Below are 14,713 nucleotides of genomic sequence, written 5' to 3' on the forward strand. Positions count from 1 at the left end.
CTAGCACTCCCAACACCAAGCATCTCTTGGAGTCGCTCGCTGCACAAAGGCCTAGCCTGCCCAGTCTCCCAGCTATGCCAGTGTGTCTACGGTTCTGCCACCTGTCATTCAGCCGTGAAAGCTTCGAATGGTGGTTTTCAACAATGACGCTTGGCGGCGCCCAGTTCGAATTATCGGTGGCGGCGCTAATCCTTGATTTAATTAACGAGCTGTTATACGCATTGACTTCTATACAGTGCGGACCGGACCAGGACGACTAGTTCAAATTATACAAAATTTAGAATTAAAGAGTTGTGAATTAACGAGCTTTTACTGTATATCAAAAAGAAAGCCAGCTCGTGCATGAGTGATACATCAATTTTTCTGTATACAGCGGAAAAGGAATTTCTTGAGCGTGGGTAATGACATCAAGGGGAGATGCTACTCGAAAACATTTTTTTTAAATATTGATGCTAGGTGAATACAAATTGCACCACTTATAGGTATTGATCTCTTCCAAATACCATTTTAGTTTTAAGATAGCTTGGTGCCTTCATGTTCTAAATGCCATGCATAAGTGAAAAACAATACATGTTTGTGCAGCTGCTGTACATAACTGCATGCACGATAGGGCAGTGCCAACTTCCGTATATTGCCGCATATAAGTCGACCTTTTTTTTAAAATGTCCTTCCAAAAGTTGGAGGGTCGACTTATAATCGGGGTCGACGTATATGCGGAGTCGTAAAGTCGGCTTATATGCGGGGTCAAAAGTAATTTCGATCGAGTCTCGGATAATATCACGTCCCATGCGCTCGTAATTCCATAAAAGTTGTCAGACACAATGCGAAAGTGGATCTGCTTTAAAAAAAAAAACTAATTTCAATCGAGATTTGCACCAAAGGTTTGTGATAACTTGTTATCGACAAACCGTGGGCGTTCCATGGAAAAACGGCCAAAGCCGGGCAAGCTGGCAATGTCTGATACAAATGGGACAGCTACTAATCCAATCCAATCCAAAATAACTACACGAGACCAGCCACATGAGCCGAGAAGCATTTTCGCATGTTGTGCATTTCGCCATTTCTTCTCGTCGCACCACCTGGACTCAAGCCGACGTGACAGCTAACAGCAGTGTATGTCACTCGACGGACGCCTCGCAAGATGCCGCCACAACCCCGGCAACAGTACAGCGCTTCTTTCAAGTGGCAAGTCACCCTCTACGCAGAGTCGGAAAACAACGTCGAAGCAGGGCAGAAGTTCGACGTTTCAGAAAAGTGCACGAGAGGCTGGAGAAAACAAAGAAGTCAGCTTTTTGCATGCGCTGCTAACGACATTCCTTTCGCGGGCCGAAGTCCGAACAATACCCTGCCGTTGAGGAGGCGGTTCGAGATTGGGTTCACGACCAGAGAAGCAAGAGCCTGAATGTTTGCTACAATGACATTGAAACAAAGGCACGCGCTGTCGCGGAGGAGATGTGCAACCCGCGTACCGAGTTTAAAGTGTAAGAAATGGGTGACGAATTTCATGAAGAGGAACGGCCTAAGCCTAAGGCGACGAACGACCGTATGCGAACGGTGGCACGAAGCCTACGGAAAAAAACGGAGCGCCTTTCTGCGCTACGTGAATGACCTGCGAGCAACACATTCATTCCTGCTAGGTCAAATAGGCAACGGTGATCAGACTCCAGTCTGGTTTGAAATGCCTAGCAATAGGGTCGTGTTCGCAAAAGGGGAGCGCCAGGTCCGCCTGCTGACGACAGGCAACACGCACAACAGTTTCACGGTTATGTTATGCTGTACGGCAGACGGGCACAAGTTACCGCCATTCCTTCTGTTCAAGAGGAAAACGATCCCGACGAAAGAAAAGTTCTCGCCAAAAGTCATCATGCGGGTGAATGAGAAGGGATTTTTTGATGATGAAATTGTCCTCAAATGGTTTCCTCTCGTGTGGTGCAGGCATCCGCGGGCACTGCTGAAGCCCCGCAGCATGCTCATCCTGGACTCTTTCCGCAGCCACATATCCGACCATGTGAAAAAAGTGGTAGCAGACGCGGGATGCGACCTGGTCATTATTCCGGGCGGATTGGTACCTCCTATTCTTCAGCGACTGGATGTGGCGCTGAACAAGCCATTCAAAGACCGCATCGGTGAATTCTACAACGAGTGGCTCCAGCAAGAGAACCCAAAGACACCAACAGGACGGCTGAAGAGAGCTTCTTTGGGCGAAGTGGCTCAGTGGGTCAACGACGCCTGGTATGGACTACCAATAGACATGGTCTCTGCGGCGTTCTTCACGCGCGGCATCTCGGCACTGCTTCCGACGACCAGCTGCAGCAGTGGCTCATAAGACGATGATTGCGACTGTGTCCTCACAAGCGACGACAGATGTCTCGTGAATGAATAAATGTTTCTTTGACTCGGCCTTCTGAAATACGTTTTGGGTGAGCTAGGACCGCAGGGTGCGGCAGCATCGACCTAAATTCGGAGTGTAACTTTTTTTGCCCAAAGGGGGTCGCGAGTTGGGGGTTCGACTTATAATCGGCAATATACGGTAGTTCTTCTTGTCCCCAACACTCCACTGAGTGCAAATAAGCAACATAGCAACATTCCCTTGGTATGCAATGTTTTGAGACAATTTTATATCTGGTGCCTGTTTTTTAGTGGCTAGAGCCAGAGAATTTCTTTAATTTTCATGCCCAAAAATACTGCTGATTGCATTTAAACCCAGATACAGTCGAACCCGGATATATCGAACTCGAAGGGGATCGCGAAATAGTTCGATATATCGATAATTCGATATACAAAAATCGGCTTGTGACGGCACTTACGATGCGAAAAAAGGATACCGTATTTATCACGTAATCAACCCACTCGCATAATGAACCCACCCTCCACTTTCGCACCCGAGAATTTGAAAAAAAAAAAGCGTTAAGGGGGCTCGCTCACATGCAAGCGACTGAGCGATCTCAGCGACGAGCGGCAGCGACAGAGCGAAAATTTTCAAACTTGTCGGAACTGCGTCCCTCTCGTCGCTCGAGCCACCGCGGCAGCTCAAAACTCAAAACAAGGTTTCTGTGTCGCCGCGGCGGCAGAACAGAAATCAACAGAAATCGCGAGCGTTTTCGCTTGCATGTCGATGGCGCGCGTCAGTCCGTTTCGGTCGTCTCATCCACAGTTCATTGGCAGCGTGCCAAGATGCTGCGCAGCGATAACGTCGGGGCGCGTTTATCTTTTGACAGCTCCTGCGGTGGCGGGGAGCGAACTTGGCAGAGTGCCCGTGATGGCTTGATTGCGCAAGCCTGGTTCGATTTATCACGTCGCGCTTGGGGCGGGCGTCATGATCGCAGCAGCTGACCGCGTGCTTTCGCTGACTCATACATGCAAGGATAAATGATAAAAAGAATAAAATAAACATCCCCGCAAAAAAACAAAAAAAACCTGCCGCTTCTTAACGTCCGCAGCCGCCATATCTTACGCTACGCCGCGCATACAGCACAACGATAAGAAAAAATGACTCGCAAAAAAAAAAAAAAACAAAAACTGCCGCTTCTTAACATCCGCAGGTGCCATAGCCACGTCCGCCGCCGCGCCACCGCACGCAGAGGGTTCGCAACACACGCTGGAGAAAGCGTCCGACGTCTGTCTGAAAACGGGCTGAGCTGGCTTGGCGCATGCGTTGCGCGTGCTGAAGGAGAGAGATAGTTCAGCAAAAGAATGGGCACACCCACGCACATGGCTTGCAAACGTCATGTGTTGGCGCGCGGGAAACGACAACTGCAGATGCGCGCGCCTTTGGGGAATGGGCGCGGCGCTGCCCAGGCCAGCCGTCGCCGAACTGTTCCTTCTCATTCCTTCCGTGCGTGGCTTGAAAACGTCACGCGGCAAACGGCCACGGGTAATGCGATCGACTTTGGGGAAGGCACACTTTCCAGTGCGTGGTGCGGAGTTCGATATATCGAACGACCGGTGAATTTGAGTTCGATATATGACGCGGCTTTCCTATACTTTTACATGGGATTTTCAAGGGGGTATTTCATGAGTTCGATATAACCAAAATTCGATATATCCGGGTTCGATATAACCGGGTTCGACTGTACTTACATTCTCCCCTTCATGGATCACTGCCTTGTTGTGGCGGAGGGGGCTTGCGAAACTCAATGAAGTCGTGAGCTCTGCTGTGTAGGGCCACCCAAGATAGACAGGTCACGGCAGAGTTCTTGGTTTAGTTTTTGGTTTTGTGTGGTTTAATGTCCCTAAGTGACTCAGGCTATGAGAGACGCCATAGTGGAGGAATCCGGAAATTTCGACCCCCTGGGGTTCTTTAACGTGTACTGGCATTGCACAGCACACGGATGCCTCTTCGTTTCGCCTCCATCGAAAGAGAGTTCTGACAAAATGTGATTCACTGGAGAAGGTAATAGCAACCTGCTCCCGTATTTCCTGCCAAGAAAACCCTATGGCTAGTCACAATAGCATTAGCGGATTAATACCGTTTCTAGGGCTAATTGGTTCATACTTGTACTGTGAAAAAACTGCGCCGAACTTAACGCCTTTAACAACAAGCGCCTTTGTCTCGTCTTCTCTCTTGTGGTGTGTTAAGTTCGGCACAGTTTTTCACAGTACAAGCATTAGCGAATGATACCACTTTAAGGGGAGACGCGGGTCGAAAAACGGCGATTTTCAGTAAAAATGTCACTTCTGTGTTTTTGACTGCTTTAGTAAATTTCAACCTTCCTCTTTCATATATAAAAAAATCAGAGCCACAAATGATCCGGAAATTATCGAAAACGGCGGTTAAAGTACCTGCGGTGGCTCAAAAATGTGCAAATTTGACCCATTTTCAAGCGCGCGAGGCGTCAAATTGCGAAGTTGTACGGCGTAGGAATTTCGTGCGGCGCTAGGCCTACGCGTTTTCTCCCCAAAGCAGGCTTTGCCGCTGCGCATGCAGCAAAGAAATAATAATAAAAACAGCATTCCTAACCGCCAAAACCGCGTGCTTGCACGTCACGTGGTTCGATCGTAGCTACGCCATTGGCTCCCAGTTCGCGAAGCGGCCGCACTTCGTCTGCTGTGTCTGAGACGCGCACCTCGCACTACGTGTTCCGAAAGCCGCTGCAAATATTTCTGCTTGTTGCTGATATGGATGCTAAGAAGGAGCGTGGCGTTCAACGTCAAAAGTTTTGGACGAAGCATAAATACAAGGGAACCCGCCGCAAAGTAAAACGGCGTGTGACGGAGATGCCCGCGGCACCTAGGCCTAACCTCGGCGGAGGGGACGCTTACGTTTCTGTGACGGCTGGATGTTCCAACTTCATCGAAAGCGTAGACAGCTTCATCAGTGCGTCTGAGAGAAAGATCGGGGTCTTCGAAAATGAAGGTAGGGATGGTGATGAGTCGGCGACTGCTTTTATCATCGAGATCGGCGCCGTGAACGTCCTTGTGAGCGGCGCGGCATGCCCGGAGTGCGGACGGTGCGAACTTTCGATCAAAGAGTTGCCGGCAAAGCGAAAAGGACTCGCTTCATTTCTGGAGTTGCACTGCGGAAATGAAGCATGCCCCACATCGACTGTTTCATCGACGTATTCATCGCGACGAGCGACTCCGGCGAGCGACGTCAACGGTGAAGCGCGTCCATCTGCCAGCGCTAGAGAGAGCTTCGCCGTCAATGTTAAGGCCGTGGTTGCAGCGCGCGCTGTTGGAGCGGGACACAACCAACTCGTCCGATTTTGCTCAATTCTTGGCTTACCTAAACCAATGCATCACAAATCGTTCAACGCCATCACGAAAAAGGTGCACCTCGCGGCTACGAAGGCGGTGGTCGAGAACCTGGAGTTCGTTCGCAAAGTGACAGCTGAGGAAGTTGGATCCGCCAGTCTAGCTGTAATGTTTGATGGCACTTGGCAAAAAAGGGGACACAAAAGTCACAATGGCGTAGGCACTGCCATTTCGCTAGAGACAGGGCTTTGCCTGGACTTCGAAGTTTTGTCTAATTACTGCCAGAGCTGCAGTACCCACACGGAATTTGCAGACAAACGGGAGGAGGAAATATGGCAAGCTTTCCACATGCCAGTTTGTGAAAAAAATGTGGACTGCTCAGCACATGCCATGGAGACGACTGCTGCTCTGAGGATATGGAAGAGGACACAGTCCTACAGTACACCACTGAAATTTACAACCTTTCTAAGTGACGGAGATAGCAAGGCCTTTACAGCTGTGTCAGCACCAAGTGTGTACAGTGGTGTGCCCATAACAAAAGAGGATTGCACAAACCATGTCGCCAAGCGGCTTGGGACTGCACTACGAAAGCTCAGCATGCCAAGAGGTCACAAGCTTACAGATGCAGTCATCCACAAGCTGCAGACATACTTTCAGGTCGCCATCACTGGTAATAGAGGAAGCGTGCTTGGCATGTATTGTGCAATTTGGGCATCCTTCTTCCATTCTTGCTCAACAGATGCAGCCAAAAGCCACAAATTTTGTCCAGATGGAGAGGGCTCATGGTGTAAATTCAAGAGGGCAGAGGCATTGGGCCAGGCAGCCCCAGCACACACCCCCATTCTCACCAACAGCCAGGGCAAGGCAATGCTGCCCGTATATAAGAGGCTCACAAATGAACAGCTGCTCTCTCGCTGTGTGAAGGGGAAAACGCAAAACGCAGCTGAATCGCTCAACAGCAAGATTTGGCTGTTGTGCCCCAAGACGAGGTTCGCCTCACGCACAGTTGTCGAGATGGCAACATCACTTGCGGTCTTGTGGTTTAATAAGGGACACAAGGCCTTTGAGAATGTGCTGGAAGAACTGGGTGTCCTTCCCTCAAGAGAACTTGTCACTCTGAGCAAGAATTCTGATACATTCAGAATTTCAAGAATGTCCAGAAAGCAGACAGCTGAGGCAAGGGCTCGTCGCCGCAGTCTAGCTAAGAAGGCTTGTCTCGCGGATGCTACTAACAAAAGCTCTGAGGGACGAACATATGGTGCAGGGGAATTCTGAAGCTGTACACTGTAGGAGGATGCCCTGGCCTGTATTGCCTCCAATTTTCATGCACATAGTCCAACTAGAACCGTAGTAAAGAGCATTTACAACTTTCATTTGCATTTTTCTCAACTTCTTATTTTGAGTGAAACATGGTTATTGCATGCAACATTTTATGCATTTGTCGTACTCGGATCAAGACCAAATTTGGCATGCATAATATTTAGGATCTGTAGAATGCAGTTATCTAGGTTTTATTACAATTGGTGAAGTTTGTAAGTATGAAAAGTTCAAATAGATTTATGCACTAGCTTCTGAAAAGGGAAGCATGAGATAAAAATTCCAGTAAAATGGTGCATGCTGCAGGATCACCATTTCCTTGCTTATTTGCATTTAGTGAAGTATAAGGAACAAGAAAAAGCAACTTATACTGCTTTCTCATGCTCACTGGCATGTCCAGTAGGTTTGTAAAATGCACAGTTTTTCAACTGTTCATGGTACTTAGAACATGAAAGCTTGAAGTTATCTCAGAAATAAAAACAGATTTGGAAAGAGGAGATCAATCTCTATAAATGGTGCAATTTTCATTTATGTGACATCAATATTAAAGAAAATTGGTTTCCGAGTAGCGTCTCCCCTTAATAGCAGAAAGTGAAGTGGAACTCAAGAGACTTCTGACGCGCGTACAAGAAGAAAGTGATAAGTTTGGGCTTAAACTGAACATTAAAAAGACAAAGATCATGGTGTCTTGCTTTATCAAGTCCTGGAGCATCAAGGGACAAGTGGAAGCTGTGACAGATTTTCTCTTCTTGGGCTCCAAGATTACCCCGGAAGGAGACTGCAGCCATGAAATTAGGAGACGCCTGCTTCTGGGAAAGAGAGCCATGGCTAGCCTTGACCGCCTAGTAAAGAGCAGAGACATTAAACTGCCAACCAAGATCCGTATAACTCGTGCTATGGTCTTTCCAGTTGTGATGTATGAATGCGAGAGTTGGACTGTGAAGAAGGTTGACCGCCGAAGAATTGACGCGTTTGAATTGTGGTGCTGGCGGAGACTCTTGAGAGTTCCTTGGACTGCCAGAAGATCAAATCAGTCTATATTGTCGACCATAAACCCTGACTGCTCATTGGAGGGTCAAATTCTAAAGTTAAAGCTCAGCTACTTTGGTCATCTGATGAGAAGAGAGGAGTCGCTGGAGAGAGATTTGATGTTGGGAAAGGTTGAGGGTCGCCGGAGAAGGGGTAGGCAGTGAACGCGATGGTTAGATGGCATCCTCGAGGGGCTGCAGATGAAGTTATGTGATGTTAGGAAGATAGTGAGAGACCAGAAAGCATGGCGTGGTATGGTCCATAGGGTCACGAAGAGTCGGACACGACTGAACGACTGGACTGAACTGAACTTGCATTCTACACATCCTAAAGATTATGCATGCCAAATTTGGTGTTGATTGGACTAAAATAAAGACATAAAATGTTGTGCACAAAAGCCATTTTCGGCCGAATATAAGAATTAGAGAAAAATGCTATTGAAAGTTACAAAAGCTGTTTATTGCTGTTGCAGCAGCACTATCTGCATGAAAATTGCACACAATGCAGGCCAGGCTATCAAGATACAGTGCACAATTTTAGAATTCACCAGCACCATATGTTGCTCCCTCAGACACCTTGTGAGCAACATTCTCAAGACATGCTTTCTCGGCTAGTCAGCGATGCTGAGACCTTACTTCTGCTGTCAGCCACTGCTTTTGTAACCACAAGGTGCACTTTCTTTGTTATGTTATTAAACTCCTTATGGTGCACTTATTTCGGCAAACCAAAAACCGCACAAAATCGGGCAAGTCGATAGTATCCAGTACCAATAACGCATGCCGCAACCACTGCCTTGACATTCACGGCGAAACTCTCCCTCCGGCTGGCTGAAGGGCATCATCCACCGGAGCTGCGCACCGTGACGACTATGACACAACGAATGCGGGACACGGTTCACTGCTGCAACACAGCTTCAGAAACAACGAGAGTCCTTTTCGCTTCTCGGCCAACTCGCAACGGAAAGTTAGCACCATCCACACTCCCTACATGCTGCCCCGCTTCCCAGTACGTTCGCAGCACCGATCTAGCCGATAAAGGTACTCGCCATCTCCTCAACGTTGCCGTCTCCATTCTCGAAGACCCTTATTTTATCCGAAGCACTGACGAAATCGTCTAAGCTGTCAATGAAACTTGCGCGCCCGACCGGCTCCGATCCATCGAAAGTGTCGCCTCCACCGAGGTTTGACCTAGCTGCCGCGGATGCCTCCACAGCACGCAGTTTAACCTTGCCGGTGGCTTCCCTTGAACACGTGGTTTGACCGGTACTTTTGTCACCGAAAATCAAGCTTCTTCTCGGCTTCCATGCGTGAAATCTTTAAAACACGCGGAGAGAAAACTAGCGGGGAAGCGTGACCGTCAGCTGCGTATCGCATGAAGAGCAGACAAGCTATGGCTGCTTCCCGCGCTGACCGCCAATGACGTGGCCGAAATCGCACCACGTGATTTAAATGGCCAGTGAGAACACTAGGTTTGGGCGGCAAAACTTTTTTTTATTACTTGCTGGGCATTTGTGAAGCGGCAAAGGCGGCTTTAGGGAGAAAAAGCATAGGCCTACCGCCTTGCAAAATTCCAATGGCATGCGACGCCGCGATTTGACGTGTCACATGCTTAAAAATGGGCCATATCTGCCCCTTCTCTAGCCACCTTGAGTGCTTTAACAGTTCTTAAATAATTTCGCAATTGTTTTCGGCTCCGATTTTTTTATATGTGAGAGAGGAAGGATCAATGTTGCTCAAACAGTCAAAAACACAAAAGTGACTTAGTTTTTCGACCCGCGTCTCCCCTTAAATTTGATCTTTGGTGACGTGTCTGTGAGTGCCAATAAAGCCAACCGTATAAACGCATCTAAGGGCTGAATCTGTGTATGGGCTGCACCCCTTATTTCCTGAAACAAATATTTAAAAAAGAAAAATCCACGTAAGGGCTGCACCCAAGCTTTCCATGACCCACACTGGAATAGCCTTCAAAATGCAAGCACACAGGAGCTTCCAGATGCTGCCCACAAATGGTGCCCGAAGTCGCGGGTCGTCATTACTATATTTTCCTTCTGCCATGAGCTTCCGCAATCCATATCAGCATCGCAAGCACCGGCCACCCCAGCTTTGTTTTGCAGACTGTCAAAAGGCACGTGAGTAGTGTTAGCGTGGTTGGCATGGTCATGTGACATAGTTGCGGCTCTTGTGTGCCCTCTGCTTTATTTTTTGTGAATTGCCGTTCGTCAATTGCCGCTCGTGAGTGTGCCTGTGGCCAAGGACATTGTACTCCGTAGCTAGTTTCAAGATGACCGGAATTTCAAACAGTTTAGACAGGACTGAAGACGACTTGTGGGGAGAATGTGCACAAGAGCACAGCAGCAGCTCAGAGTTTGAAGACTCTGCGAGCAACAACTGAAAGGTAAATAAACGCCACATTTACTGATAGTGTGCTTTTACTCGAAATTTTTTTTTTATTGCATGTCACATGTATGGGCCACACCCCGAAAATCGGCCCTAAAATCTGAGGAAAAAAATGCGGCCCTTACACACTTTTATCGTTATGTACAGTGCGGTCCACTTATAACGATACCAGATATAACGATATATCGCTTATAGCGATCAAATTCTTGTGATTTATCGTTTTTTTCCATTGCGACTATGTAAAAATAAACCAGATACAGTAGAATCTCGGTGATACAAACTCTGCTGATACGAAATTCGGTGCGATACGAATTTATAAAATTCCCCGGCCGAATTACATTGCGTTCAGTGGGCAAAAAAGTCGGATGTTCCGAACACTTTTTCTTTTCTCTACGTGTGATTTTTTTCTTTTCTCTACGTGTGATACGAACTTCGGTATCACGACCGGTCAAGGCCCACGCACACACGCACAGCGAGAAAAGAGTGCACAGCGGCGCAGCACTGATAGCACGGATCACGCACACGCGCGCGAAAGAAGAAAAAAATACAGCGGGAAAAAACCGACTTGGCAACCTGCGTCAGCAGCGAAGTTGGCGAAGGAAGGCGGCGATATATTATCGGCGGTACATCGGATACAATGATAGATTTATCGCTGCCCGGTAGGTGTTTACCATGAAAATTTGACTGAATATTCAATAAAATATAAAATATTTAGAAGACAATGACGTGAGAACTCTGCATATGCGGCAAACGGTGATATGCGACGAAAACGGAATAAAATGAGCCCTATCATCATCGCAATCGCAGCCGTGCAAAAGATGCTGCTGCGGCTGTATCGTCATCGCCATCACCGATTCCGTGTCAGTGGAAGATGGCGACGACCACATAGACGGACGGCGCGATAGCTCACGAGATGAAATGGCAGATTCATCAGGATTTTTGGCATGGTTTCAAGGTTGGAAGCCTCGTGAAAAAACAAGGACATTTGCACTTAACGATTTTAAAGATCATCAAGGCTGGAGATGTCCTTCAGTTCATTCAGCCGCTAATCTGTTTCGTGCAAGCAAAAAGGACTGCCGCCAGCGTACATGCTACTGGATGCTCAAAGCGATTGTCAAGCTTCAGCTGCTGCTCAAGCGAGTGCGAATTTCCGACTGCTTTAGATATGCTTAAGGGGGGACACGGCTCTTTGGCACCGAAAATCGGCCTGAAAATCGGATTTTCAATTTTTTCATTTTCGTATTCCTCGCACCATTCCGCATCTGCACACAAATTTTCATCCTTATACCCCGCGTATTTATGAAGTTATAGCGATTAAAAAATGCAGTACCACACCCACTGCCCTTTAAATTGTGGACAAACGACACCCAATTTCGATCGCCCGGCGCATGAGAACTACGCGCTCCACCGCGGCGATTTTGGTCTCGTTCGAAAGCGCGCGCTTTCGGCTTATTTTTTCTTTCGGAAAGCAACCCTGTGCGCTCCGCCTTCCCCATAAAAAACAAACAAAAAAATAGCATGCAGCGCGCGCTACTATTGGCCGGTTAAGGCACGTGATCAAAATGGCGTCGTTTGGTTGGTTCCGGCAAGCTAGCCCTGAAATGCGGACTCCCAGTGACGCCATTTTGTCTTTCTGCCGACCACGCTAGTGCAACGCGAGAGTCATGCCAGGCGCGAAGAAGTACCGCTCTTTGCACAAGTTCGGGCGAAAGCAACCAAAGAAACGCGTTAAGAATGCGACTTCGTTGCATACTGTGCAAGAAGCAAGTGCCAGTGCTGCGGGATTGTGTGACGATCACGTTGCGGGCGGCGACGCTTCTCCGATTCCGCTGGACAACGGCGCCGTTCTTCGTGCCGACTGCAGTCGTGTACGTATTGATACCGCGCCTGTCACTAACAGTGACATAACTCAAGTGAGTGCCCGTGAGCAGGCTACGCTTGATAGACTGGTATCGACGCCGGCGACGGCACGAAAGACCGCGCTGTTCGCCGATGCAAGTGGTGCGTCCGCAGAGTCAGATGCGGACGGAACAGCCTCCTATGCGGTAATTGACCTCAGCATTGTGAATATCCTTCTGGATGCCGTGCGGTGCAAAACGTGTCGTGGATGCGTGCGTTTAATTACCAGCGACCGGAGCTATGGCCTCGCCGTAAAACTGATCGTGCTGTGCGACAACTGCGGTGAGATTGCGGCCGAGTGGAACTCGCGGAGGGTTGACGGCGAGAAAAGGTGCAATCCTTTTGAGCTGAATATTCTGGCTAGTCGAGCAATGCTGTCGACCGGTAACGGCCAGACAGCAATGAACGATATCTTTTCGGCGATGGGGTTGTCGCGGCGCGGGATGCACAACAAGACGTTTCAACGGCATCTGAAGAACACACTGCAACCCGCTGCTACCCGAGCCGCCACGACCGCTATGGCACAAGCTGCGCAGGCAGTGGCGAAGGTCTACGATGACTTGTGTTTTGGGCATAGGGGGAACATTGCCGTGTGCTACGACGGCACATGGATGACGCGCGGACACTCATCACATATAGGCGTCGGTGCCGTGGTGGAACTCTTCACTGGTTACGTGCTTGATTATGTGGTGTTGTCAAACTTTTGTCTGGGCTGCGAAATTGGTCCCAAGCCAAACACTGACGGCTACGAACTTTGGAAATCACGCCACCAGTGCCAAAAAAACACCAACTCCAAGGCTGGTCAAATGGAAGTAGAGGCTGGCAAAATTCTGTTTGAAAGATCTCTGCAGCGCCACAACATCGCTACACAACCATGCTATGCGATGGGGACAGTCGCACGTTCAGTGCTCTTAAAGATGCTGCAATCTATGGCTACATTGAAATAGTCAAAGAGGACTGCATAAATCACGTGCACAAGCGTATGGGAGCAGCTTTGCGCAACCTCTTGCAGAGACACAAGGGTGCAGGGAAGCAAAGTCTTGGCGGCAGAGGAAGGCTGACAGCTGATCTAGTTGACAAGCTGGCAATATATTATGGCCGAGCGCTTCGATCAAATGTAGGTGATGTGGATGCCATGCAGCGAGCTGTGATAGCGACATATTACCACATCACATCTACTGATGACTGCCCCAAACACAGTTTGTGTCCTACCGGTGAGAAGTCATGGTGCCGCCACAACGCTGCAAAGGCAAAAGAGGAGCCTGCACCAAAGCACAATTACAGTCTGCCAAGAGATGTGGCTGATGCTCTTTTGCCTGTTTATAGTCGTTTATCAGAGAAGAGCCTGCTGCAGAGGTGCATTCGGGGGAAGACCCAGAACTCGAACGAAAGCTTCCACTCGGTCATCTGGACCTTGATCCACAAAGAGCGGCACTCATCACTGTTTGCTGTGGAAGCAGCCACAGCAGAAGCTGTGCTGCGCTTCAATGCCGGCTGCAAGCATACAGCAGCAGCAATTCTGCAAGAATGCAGTACAAATGTGACAGCAACTGGGTCCAGGAGAGCTGAAGAAAAGGACTTGCACCGTAGCGTACGTTCTGCAAAGAAGCGGGCGGCTTCGCTTGGCGTTGCTAAAACAGAAAAAAGAAAACACCGCGACAGCATGCACCCCGACTATGCTCCTGGTGCATTTTAATAGCATGAGGTCTTTGAGGTTGCCCTTCCTGATTAAATGCCGTGAGGCTTGAGTGCTTCCGACAATCCCCCAATTTTGGTAGTGTTGCATTTTTTAAAGATCAATATCTCTGGTCCTGTTCTTGCTATTGCTTTAAAAAATTTTTTTCTAGAAAGGGAATCCTGCGAGTCTCATGAAACCAAGGTAAATGCAGTGACGACAAAAGAAAATTTGCTGAGAAGGTTATGTTGTCTTCGGTACCCAAATGGAATTTTCCTTTCAAGCGTTTCCTATTGCGTAACTTTGGCTCAAATTGGCATAGGCCATTAATTTTCGCTTCAGATCACTTTCCACCTGTTTCTGATCTTGTTGACATATCAATCATTGACATAATTTACACCTACATGCTGTGAAGTGTTTTTCCTCGTTTTCTCAAAACTGCAATTTTGAGGGTGCTGCAATTTTGGAGGAGAGATATCTCTTAGTCTATTTGTGCTATAGCTCTCATTCTTGTCTTGTTAGAAAGAGAAAACCTTCGACAGTGCCGTAGGACAAAAATATGTACAGTTATTATGCGGCAACATTTACAGAATTAATTATCAATCTTAGGTGCCAACCTGGGCTTTTATTCATAAAAGTTTGACTTATTGTAGCTTTGGTTCAAATTCTTCTACCACGTTAATTCATGACTAGCGGCACTCTA

At 48.1% G+C, this 14,713-nt stretch overlaps 2 protein-coding genes across 10 annotated transcripts in view; one reads left to right on the forward strand and one right to left on the reverse strand.

Annotated features, from left to right (window-relative positions):
- The window catches only part of LOC146177921 (uncharacterized), a 228,246-nt gene that overhangs the window by 72,531 nt on the left and 141,002 nt on the right, over positions 1-14,713 (reverse strand). The gene's annotated exons all lie outside the window — the stretch shown is intronic.
- LOC146177923 (uncharacterized) lies at positions 5,398-7,542 on the forward strand. The gene has a single exon (XM_084580652.1). The coding sequence runs from the start codon at positions 5,734-5,736 to the stop codon at positions 6,967-6,969; it is 1,236 nt and encodes a 411-aa protein (XP_084436778.1). The 5' UTR covers positions 5,398-5,733; the 3' UTR covers positions 6,970-7,542.

This window comes from Amblyomma maculatum, chromosome 10 (assembly GCF_055883805.1).
Source record: "Amblyomma maculatum isolate TAMU_Amacu chromosome 10, ASM5588380v1, whole genome shotgun sequence".
Taxonomy (NCBI): Eukaryota; Metazoa; Arthropoda; class Arachnida; order Ixodida; family Ixodidae; genus Amblyomma; species Amblyomma maculatum.